The sequence below is a fragment of the Corvus brachyrhynchos genome, unplaced genomic scaffold (genome assembly GCF_000691975.1).
Source record: "Corvus brachyrhynchos isolate BGI_N302 unplaced genomic scaffold, ASM69197v1 scaffold346, whole genome shotgun sequence".
Taxonomy (NCBI): Eukaryota; Metazoa; Chordata; class Aves; order Passeriformes; family Corvidae; genus Corvus; species Corvus brachyrhynchos.
The window spans coordinates 987,249-999,020 of NW_008238644.1; the positions used below are offsets into that span (position 1 = coordinate 987,249).

At 39.3% G+C, this 11,772-nt stretch overlaps 1 protein-coding gene across 9 annotated transcripts in view; it reads right to left on the reverse strand.

Moving 5' to 3' along the window:
- AFF2 (AF4/FMR2 family member 2) overlaps positions 1-11,772 on the reverse strand; it is a 364,304-nt gene that overhangs the window by 72,390 nt on the left and 280,142 nt on the right. For all 9 annotated transcript variants that reach the window (XM_017737562.1, XM_017737554.1, XM_017737553.1 and 6 more), the window contains exon 9: positions 9,209-9,246. In XM_017737562.1, coding sequence (XP_017593051.1) covers positions 9,209-9,246 — 38 coding nt within the window. The remainder of the gene's footprint in view (positions 1-9,208; positions 9,247-11,772) is intronic.

An 11,772-nucleotide genomic window follows, 5' to 3' on the forward strand; every position in this document is an offset into this window, starting at 1 on the left:
TGCTGGAGGAGCCGCTGCTCCCATTACAGGGTAATCGGAGAGCTGTGCAGCTCAACAGCCCCGGCGCAGAACACAACGCAGAAATCAGCCCCGGCATCACAGGCACCCCCGCTCCAGCTATGCTAATCTCCTCTCTCATCCGTGATCTCTGCTAGACACATAGTGTTACAGCAAAGCGCTCTGCACTTAAAGGAATATCTGCAGCTTCCCTGCCACTATTAATAAAAATGTTTAATACTTGTGTTAGGAGGCGCAATTTGATTACCGAACTGTTATCCAACAAATCCTGAAAACAATTCAAAGTAAATTTCCCTAATATGTCTATTTTTCTATCCTGCCAGAAGGGTTGCTAATGAATTTGCTGCTTGAATGCACAGACAGATTGGGAACTATAACTGTGCTGGCCTGGGCAACATGGCACTGGCACCAAAAACCTATTTGTACCCATGCAAAGTTCTCTCTAGAGTATGTCTTTCATCCAGAGGTGATTTTCCAATAAAATCAGCCTCGATTATTGCAAGCGCAGGAGCAATCCCTGAGGGAGTATATCAGGCAATTCAATACTAGGAAATGTTGTACTAGGCAAAATTAACCTTGTAGCAGTGTTATTTCCTGAAACATTATCTAGCTTTGCCTTTCTTTCGTATTCATTGATCATAAATGACTGGAATTTTTTCTACTTCTTTCACTTAGCACAAGATCATTATTTTTTGTAGTTCTACTTAAAAAAATTAAATGCTTGAAAGACACCTGTTTTTTCTTTTATTTCACTTCCTCACTGCCAAAGTAAAGGACCTTTTGCTGTATAACAGCATGTTTTTCAGGGCATATAAAAGGTGATAACAAGGAGGACCACATTTACTCAGTCCTATTTTCTTGATCATGCTAAACAGAGGAACCCTACTAGATATATTACCATGAGGCCACATGCCAGAAAGAAAAGGAATCTTCATTGTCCTCTCGCACACCAAGGAGAAGTAGGAGAAATGAAATTGGTAGAGTTTTGCAGTCCAAAGGACAGCAGACACAGGCGCACAGATTTCAAAGATACAGCTGGCAGCTTCAGTGAAATCCCATGTACCTTTATCCACTGCTCTTACCAAGCTCTCCAAGGCAGGGATCTTCATCTGGAGAGTGTCTATAACATGCTTGAATCTAACTAAACCATATAGCCTTATACGTACTCGAACACTGCTTACAGTTTTGCTCTGGTTATTTCTCTTCCAGCAACACAAAAATGGTATGAGATCTGAATGCTGCTTCCTATGCTGGATTCAGCGAGCTGTACTGAAACCAGCAGCACAGGTTCTCCCAATTATACCAAGATCAGGACTTTCCTTCAGTTTTCCTAGCATTTGTTGATTGGCTCCAAGATTGGAAGCACATTTTTAAAGCATTAATATAAAAAAGATCACAGGTAGTTAGAAAATAGTTGTTATTTGATGCAACACCCAAAGCAAACACTTGGAATAATAGTTTGAATAAATGCTAAGTAACTTAAAATTAAATATAATATCCAGGAAGATAAATATAAAATCTAAAATGATCAAAACCACAGGATGAGTGAGGAGGAACAAATGGGTACTCCTTTGATCAACAGCAGATACATGCTAAAACTGGAAAAAAAAATATTGACCTTAACTAAATTTTTTTTCTCATTAAAAAGAGTCAGGCAAAACAAGGTTTTGTTTGGCTCTAACTTTCATTTTTTCAGAACTTTTAAAACTGGACCTAAATTTAATTCTGACAAGCTGCATCACAATAAAGGTGTAAAAATGTTTTGAAAAATAACAAAAGTGACCCAGTTAAAATGTAAACACTTTTTTTTTTTTCCCCCAGCTGCAAGATTCCTGACAAACTTTACAGAAATGTGTGATTAGCCTTTATTTACTGGCATATACATGTCTCTGTAAATACAAAGATCCAAATATAACAATTCTTCAGGTTCTGTGATGGCCACCGAGCACCTCGGCAGCTGAGGGGCATCTCATGGCTGGATACAGCCAGTGGTGCTTGATATTGATGGTGTGCATTCAGGTTTGTAAGAGATGAGATGAATGAGCTCTCAGGGTCTGTCCATCTCATTGTCTTGTAAGCAAACGCTGTGCACTACGCAGGCCATGTGGTAATTTAACCATCTCCTATAAATTACACCATCAACTCGGAAGCATTTCACCATAAAAGTGCATTGTGCCCATTTGAAAAACATGTGCTCTCTCCAGGTAGCTGTTGTGGTGGTAGCTGAAAACCTTAATAAAGCACTACCTGTTCCATATTTCAGGACTTAGCCAATGTGACTCATTTGTACAGTTTTAAGTCCAAACAAACTGCTAGTCAACTAAATTATAACTTATTACTACAGGCTACAGACTTTTAATACATTCTGTGGTTGGAACAGGACTGATTTACTGCTTTGGGCCCTGCCAGTAGTTACCATGCATCATTTCCCTAGAAATAAAAATAGCCCTACTGTGGTTATCCTTTGGACTGATAAAAATTTATCTAACAAGATGTGTCAGAGGAACAAATTCAGAAAATAAAGGTAAAATATTAAATAGACTTATTATTTTATGTCTAAAGTACTACATCTTCTAGCTGCTGTGATGACTTTGGAATAAAGCAAAAGGTACTGCAAAAAGGAAAAAAGATCTAAAGGAGCAATTGAGCTCTGATAAAACCACATGGGGATACCTGAATTGTCAGAGCTTTGCAAGAGTCAAAATTTACATAAAAATCAGTATTTAGGGATTAATGCAATATCATCAAAAAAGATTTAATATGTGCGTTTCTTTGCAAACAGTTTAAAAGCAGGAGTTCTATAATCCATTTCCAACACTAACCTTTAACTTGTGAGAGTAAAGTAATCCTTTGCAACATTTCTAGAGCTCACATTCTGCTGAGGAAATGCAGCCCCTAAATAAAGCTCACTGGAGATCAGCAGCAGCCTGTGCCTCTTTGGTTCCACAGCAACACTGCAGGTGCTGACCCTGCTGTGAGTGTGGTCGGTCTGCACAGACTCCACCACGGGGCCCAGCTGGCAGAGCCTGGGGCATTTGGGGGTTCTGTGAAATTTTGGAGGGGCTTTATTGTTGGTGCAATAAACTAATCCCATTGACCAATCACTGCACCTGTGCAGATGCTGAAGTGGACAGACTAGGAGGATCAGGGGCTAAAGAACATTGTCTATAATTGCCTGTAAGAGGCCTTTTTCCTGGATTTCTGCTGGGGATTTGAGTGCTTTTGCATGCTAGACTTAAAGTATTAAAACATAAATATGAATGGATTTCTTTGAGAAATGAATATGGGCAGGCAGTTTAGGCACTATGTTATAATGGATTTTTAGAACTAATTTAATTGGTGCTGTCTGATTTAGTAGTTCGCCAGAAATAGTCTGAGGAGAAATGTCAGGAAGGAAGGTTTAGAATCAAACAGGTGGCATGTGGAAATTGCTTGGCAGTTTTACTGAGAATGATTTATACCAGGTTTGGGTTTTTTGTTTCTTTAAAAGTGGTTTAAGTCCTTTAGCAAATGTCCTCTAGGTACGTACAGACAAATGTCCATAGGTACCTATAGTCCACAGGTGCCTATGTATCCATGTATGTACATACATACACACAGAATGATGGAAGAGTTGGGGTTGGAGAGAACCTTTCAAAGGTCATCTGGTCCAACCCCCCTGCACTGAGCAGGGACATCTTCAACTAGATCAGGTTGCTCAGAACCCTGTCCAACCTTCCCTTGAATGCTTCCAGGGAAGAGGGATCCCCACGCCTCTGGGCAACGTGTGTCAGCATTTCACAACCCTCATGTTAAAACCTTTTTCCTTATATTGAATTTAAATTGACCCTCTTTCACATACATATATGTGGCCATCAACCTCGTCATGACACACTTTTTTCATCCCTTTTTAAACACAGGCCAGGAGATACCCTGCAGTGGAAGAGCTGCATGTGTACCAATAGTATGCTGCCTCTTCTCTATTTCTGTTGGGTACAAGTGCCTGATCTGCCTCGCCAAAAAAACCCAACTTTCAGAGCCAGCCCACTGGCCTGCATTTTTGCCAGTGGGAGCAGGAGATCTGTTTATGGTTACTGCTATTACTGCATACATTAACTGACCCTCGGAGCCTGACCTGCTCACCCTCCTGCTTAGTGAGTCAATAAGAAAATCCTTTGGCTCTGCATGACTTGCTTAGACCTCAGACCTTCCATGCAGAATAAGGTCTAGCCAGGGAAGCAAAAACAAGGTGCCACTCCAGCTGGTAAAACAAAGATATTTTTAAAGTGCAGTCAGGAGAAACAGGCACTCCTATCCCATGTATAATCAAGGATGAAAAGGCCACGAAAAATACCACTGCGCTTTGCAAATGAGAGGTCAATTGAAATGTCAAGATATCAAATGTTAATGGATTGCATTTCCAATGATGGTTGGGACAGAAAACCATACCAAGTCAAGTCAGATGCCCTTCAGAGGAGAAGATGAATTTTATGGCAGGAAAAGGCAATAAACACCAGAAATCTTGCTGGTTAACAAACTTGTGGCTCATGGAAAACAAATATATTTTGAAAATATAAAAAGCAGCGGGATTTTAACACAAGCTATAATCTCAAAACATGTATCTGGAAGTCATTAAAACTACAGCAAATTTAAGCATATGCAGGTGTTTGGGGGAAATGCCATTACTTTCTATTGAAGATTTTAAAAGGTACTATAAAAGAAGGGAGTATAAAGGACACTCAAGTAAGGCAATGTTTTCTTCCCTGAAGCAAGAAGTCACTTCCAATATTTTCACAGTTCTACAGAATTTCATGGATTACATGACTACACTCTAAAAGCTTTCATTTTCCATTTAAAAATTCTAATTTCTTTCTTACAAAACCCTGGTAATTTCATAGTGTTGGAGGACATCAGGTTTTAACCAAATCATTCTTTCACCTGCCCACATATTCCCAAGGAATCCATCTGGCCATTTTCATAAAGGACTGTAATCTGAGACATTTGTTTCGAGTTACATTATATCCAGTCCTTAGTCAGAAGGGCATTGCCATGCAAAGAACTCATCTCTTTGTATGGAAAACCTGAAAAGAACATGTTTATCTTCCTAACATTGTCTCTGCCAACAGAGCAGACATAGAGCCTTCCTTTCTAATTGCATAGAGACTTGCCTTGTGTCTGTATTAGCTCACTGGTGGGCTAATCCACATTATTAGTGGATCTGGAGTAGGAAGACTTCTTGGTCTATACAACAGAGGCATGTAATATCAGGAATAAGAACAGTGACTAATCATTTGCTCTTTTCTGAAAGAATAACTACTTGAGTGGATTCCAGAGAAAATACGAGGGAAAGCATTTAAAACAAACAAAAGACTGTTTTTCCCCACACTGTGATGCTCAATGTCACACGATGTTGTGGGGACAGGAGGTTTCTGGTAAACTGATTTCAGGAAAGACTTTGCAAGGAGAGTAAGTCCGCTGCTGCCTCCCAAACACAGGATGTGTGTTTCTGGAAGTGCAAAACGCTGTGTGCAGGAAGGTGGGAGGATACTCCCCATGCCTGACGCCTCTGTAATTGCTGTTCTTCGCCCCCCACCTTCTGCTGCTGGCAGAGAGAAAGCACTGCGCTGGTTGACCTCCAGCCCACGCTGATGTAGAAGCTGCCAAGCCAAGCGCATTTGTACTTGAGAGTGAGGACTACCCTGGATATGAGGGGATCCTGCAGCTCAACCCACCTACACAGGACAAGTGATGTGATACAAGCCAACATGAACGTGATTCCTCCAGGCTTTGTGCTGATGTGGGCTTCCATTGTCCACTCTAGTTTTGAAAAAATCTGCATTTCAGAACAAAGCTATTGTGGGGTTTTAATGATATCACTGTTTTTTCCCTCTTGCATCAAATAATAGGGTGTATAAAAGATTAATTCCTCTGGATGTGCCCTAATTCAAAAACATCTCTCATGTAACAGCTCTTTAGAAATCATAAACCCTCCACAGAATGAAATTGTTTAAGTCATGGTACTTCTTTCAGATGCAGGGATAGGAACAGCTTGATAAGGACCAGCAAATAAATAAGCAGGTAGGACTTTACATCCAAGAAATCCCTTTTGTACCACAGACTCTCAGTGTAAACATGGATAAAACCAATGGGAGAAAGCAAGTGCTCCTTACATAACAAGGTCAGGAGAGCATAAATCAGTTAAATGTCATGGATTCAGCAGTTATGGGGCCCACCTTGGTGTCACACACAGACAGAAAAGGGTCTTACGTTTTTGGGAAAGTTAACTACACTATTTCCACCAAAAAAAAACCCCCAACAGTTCTGCAGACACAGAGATTTCTTAGCTATTTTCTGTGTGCTTATTTATAGTAATGTTATGTCAGATGATGCTACCAATACATAAAGATGAGTTCTGAGGATGCCTTGTGCCTTCCAGTACTACAAACACCACGGAATTGAGACCAAGCCTTCTGAAGGAGCCTAGTGCCACTGCACCTACTTGGGCCATCAGGAAGTTCACACAAGATAGTCTGAGCACCAACACACACTTGGACATTAAGAAACCAGCTGCTTGGTTGCTTTACTGAACTGCAAAAAGAAAACTTCCTTGTTTTCCCCCTTTCCTTGTATTTCTCCCTTGTTTAATGCTGGAGGGATTCAAGAGAACATAAAAGAACAGTAAACTTCCTGCCAAACATTACACCAGCAACATTAATGAACTGAGCAATGAAAAGTAAATAGACCATTCCTACAGAAATCTTCATCATGCTCCTAAACTAATATGTTAAATGGTGGCAGTATTAGGCTCTGTCCAAGGACTTTATATAACCTACAGTCTTTAAAAGGGAGTAATTTCTGCTTCCAGTTTTGGAACACAAGAACATGTCAGCATAATGTAAAAACAAGGAAATTTTTTATGCTAATGACAACTGCGAATATTTTATATATATATATTTATATATGTAAAATATATATATATATTATAGCAGATGTCAAATGCAGTTAGATTCAACTCTACTTATTAGTGCATGGCTTTTAGCCAAAAGCAATTCACATTTGCAGAAGTGTACTACCACATATGTCTTAATAACAAAAATGTGTTTTTAAAAATGTATGTGATAAGTCACATATGGTAGAAGGAATCTGTACAGCTTTCAGCCCTTATGACAATGGAAGCTACTAACTTTATTTTGCATAGCTGAAGAACATTAAAATTCAAGTGAAATTCTTCTTGACATTTGAGAGCTACAAAAGCAGCAAGTAAAAGCTGGCCAAGCCTGAGCTGTACTAAGTGTGGCTCTGACACTTATACAAATGCAATCCAGGGCTACTACTGCTATCTTGAAGACACTGTTCTTTCTTTTGCCCTGAGAGCTTTTGCATACAATCATAATTGTATACAGGTACCTTAAATAGTTACATGTCACTGAACAAAACTAGGCAGATTTTTCAGCTGTTTTGTTATGCAGAGTGTAATTAATATGTATAATGGATCCCCTAGGGTACTAATTGAAGCTGCCACCATGAACATAGTCAAAGAGAAGTTAAACAACCAGTTGGGGGAAACATGACAGGGTGAAATACACACATGTAGGTGGAAAGAGCGAGACCGTCCATCTGGCCTTCTTCCATCTCAAAATGTTACACTTACTCAAGTCCTGTAAAAAACTACTTAACCTAAATCACCCTTTCCCCCCATCTCCCAAATCTTTCTGGTGGATTAATTTGGCATCAGTGTCACATACATGCTGTTTAATAACTGCAGTGCTCAATGTTTCTGTTATAAGTGGGAAGACACAATTCAGTTGCGTCATTCTTGAGAATTTGACTCAAAATACATTAAAAAGTGGATGAATGATAAATGATTATTTTGGAGCTGTTCCCCAGGAATTTCATAACCGTGCAAGTCCTGGATCCTGTGTAATGTGAGGTGAAAACATAGCTCATTTCACTCTCTATTAAACAACCACCAGCTAACAATGACTTTAATTCAGCTTGCTCTGAATTTGAACTAGCCCTATAGGCAAGAAAGGTCCCTTGCCTTATTACAAGTTTCACATGCTATCAGGTCCCTGCTGGATCCTATTTCTAATTTTTATCAGACTGAATGAAACATAAAGAGAGAGTGATTTATGGTCATCTGACATATTGCCTAATCACTCCAAGGAGTGTTCATACACATTTTGTGTTCACTTTATAAGGTGTAAATGACTACACATGATGGAAGCCAAGTGAGAAATAGAACTGTACTCTTCTGTTATGTCTTATGCTAGAACACACTGATCAGGGAGTCCTGTCAGTGCATGTTCTTATAAACACAAACCCATTCCAGTCTAAAAGTCAGCATGATCAGAAAACTACTATAAAAATAAGAACATTTCCTCTGTCTGTAACAGGAATATGCAGTTACTGGGATGTAGTTAAACTGCTATGATCACCTACTGAAGTCAAAATATGTGTTTTTATTGGTACATAAGAGCCCATTAGGACTGGAGTGTTCATTATTTAAACAGAATAACTGATGCTGTTAGCTTCAACTGAAAATGCTTTTTCTCAAAGAGCCAGGACATCTATATAGCAACTTTCTTAATTCAATGATATATGGTTGAGTGTTGCCGCTAGTGCCCTAAGATTTAAGAACTTATCATAAAATGCCCTTGAAATTGCTCCTTGGTAGCTTGCTCATCCTTCACAAAGCCCTGCTGCAAAGAGCAGAAACATGCATGTGTGTATGGTGTGAGAGGCGCACGCACAGAGGGAGAAAGAGCTCTTAATCAACAGGATGGCAAAGCCTTGATACATAGGTGCAAAATCTTCCCATGTGTCTAGAAATTATTTGGCACATTCCTAGTTATTTCCCCCCTGTCAGACCTTCTCGAGAATTGCAATTAAAAATCATAATCTTTTTAGCATGTACAAACCTCCTCAAGGCTAGGAGCACTATGTATTGAGTATGATTGTGATTATTTGGCAGCTATTCATAGACAACACATTAATTTATGGAAACTGGATGAAACTTGAGGAGTGCAGTCATTAGGGACACACGAGAAATCGAAAGCTTTCCTCAATGATACTGACCTTTTTATAGCTATGATTAGAGGCAACATGAATTCTATTATCTCCTTCATCACCCTTCTTACTGTCTTTTTAGTCATAGTATACAACCATGTCGTTAAACTTCCATTTTCAAAGGGATATAAAAATAACTTACTTTACAGGAATGTTTCTCAATTTTGTCTTTTCGGCAGCCTGTAAACACAAGAGGGGTGGGGGAAACAAATCATTAAGAAAGAGCCACACCAAAGCAAGCAAACATTAGCTCATGGGAGCTCTTCATCAGCGACATCCCAGAGCTGGGGCATGGGCTGTAAGACCATTCAGAGAGATAGTGCTGGGTCTGAAATTTGTGGTATCAGTGGGGTTTGTTTATTTTAATGGCCACGAGTGTTTAGGAACTGCTTATTCAGGGCTGTTACTTCATTTCCCACTCCAAGGTCTGGCCCCTTTGTCACAAGCTATCTGTCCCTATCTGGAGCAAGAACAACACGAAAAAACAGAGGGAAGAACGGACTCCATTTCCAAAACTGTTTTTATTCACCAGCAACAGAAAAGGGCAAGAGATGACCAAATGTTCAGATCAATTTCCTCTTGTGAAACCTTTGAGAAAACACACTCCAAATCATCTAAATGAGTAAATCTTTGGGCCTCTCGGCCTGCACCACCTCAGACATGGAGCCTGGTTCCAGTTTATTGCTGAACCCATTGATCTGTGTACAGTCCATTTATCATTCATGAAAAGAGCCAGTGATCTTCACAGTATATTAGAAGAAACAACTCAGATCATCTGTCAACGGCCCTCTTATTTCTGTTTCCCTCTCCACGGGGATTTCATCTCCTTCGATTCTTCTTGAATTAAAATGTTGCTAAGCAACACAGCTGGGGGCACCGATGGCAGAGCTGCGCCAGTCTATCACACTGGTTAAGCCGCTCGAGATGTTAGTGGAGACTTTTCCCTTTAATGCTTCTCTGGCATAATTATGTAATCTGAACCGACCTTGCATCCCACTCTAGCTTTGTTCAGAATAGGTAAATAATTTTAAAGGAAAAGGGCTGGAAATATCACTGGCAGAAAAAGCTAGTGTTGTATCATTTCAGAGAATTCCTCCTGGTGTTTGCAGAACAAGGCTGTAATAGATTTAAATGTGGAAAGCAGTCAGATGGTTGGTGAGATTACAAGCACAGAGAGCGGTGAAAGGCAGAATTAAGACAACTGATCCATAAACCCATTATAGAAAGGAAAGTTTTAGTGCCTAATTACCTCCAGAGGTATTTTTACAAAGCCTGCCAACATTTAAGAGAAGGGTTTTGGTGAGGAACTTTAACTTCTGCTATACTTAGGGATGGAAATAAAATGGTTCCTACATAGGAAGTGCTAATATTAGTGGTTCAGAAAAATGCTCATACAAGCCCTTGACAAATTAAATGCTTTATGAAAGCTGATGAACTTTTGAAACCTCTGGGATCTGCACAACTGGGTTTCAAATCTTGCCAGAATGAATTTTCCCTTGGGCTCTATGATGGGGCTAGTTTTTCAAAATACCTGCTGTTTTGGCACTTTTGCCTCCCATCATAGTAATATCTGTGTTTAAATCCATGGAAATCCCTAATAAAGAATTTAAAATTTGGGAGAAAGAATGAAAGCTTGTGAGAGCTTGGATGAGGGAACAGCAATCCTCCGGGCTGGCTCCCAGTGTGCAAAGAAAAATGTGCTTGTTTCATTTGGATTTTATTTTCCATCTAAAGAATAAATCAACAAATGCATGTTAGGAATCAATTATATTAATTGTACAGTAGGGGTGCTAGATAAAACACTTAAAACTCAGGAAATGCTCAATTTCAGATTGCACAAGTAGTTGTGAAAAACCCAAGCCTAATTATGCCTTCTCAAACAAGCCTATGATGAAATGGGGTCCCTGCCTCAACTGTGAGCTAATGTGATTGTGTCTCTTTCCAATAGCTCTCTCCCAAATCTCCCTTTTTCAGTGGCCATATGCAAATGCAGAGTCAGAAGCACGCTATTAAGAAACTTTCTAAGTAATAAACCACACGTAACAACACACAAATGCTTCATTTAAAATGAACTGAAACACCATCAAAAATGACATTTCAGTTTCCCAAGCTTCCCACTAAATGCCAAGTTTCAGTCCCATCCTGCAGGAAAATAAAATTATTTTTAAAGCTTATAAACATTCTTCCACAATGTCAGATTTTTTTTTTTTTGACTCTAGAGTGCTATTTTCCTTAACTCTTCTATATACCAAATAGCTGGGCTGTAACAATTCTGAGTTCAAGCATGTGAAGCTTGCAGCTAAATCAAGGTTTTTTTCCTGAATTATTTAAAAATCACTACACAAAAACAGATATCAAAATACAGATAAAGAAGAGGAAACAGCAGAGTGGAGAGTGTCTAGGATCACAAATAAATAATGATAATGCAGCTGATTTAATACAAAGCACAGCAGAACATATTCTGGAGAGCACGTGCGTGACAGTGTGAGCTAAACTGTTTACATGAAAGATTAACGAAGATGAAGATATTTCAGACAGTGAGAACTGGCAATGTCAAAGTCACAGAATATTAAAGAGCAGGGTCTCTAAACTGCATGTTTGATTTTTGACCACTTAGCTACGTCGATTGCAACTGTTTACCCTGAAAGAAATGTAGCCGCTTCAGGAAGAAAGAATTATAGATATATTTTGTTTTCTTGCACAATG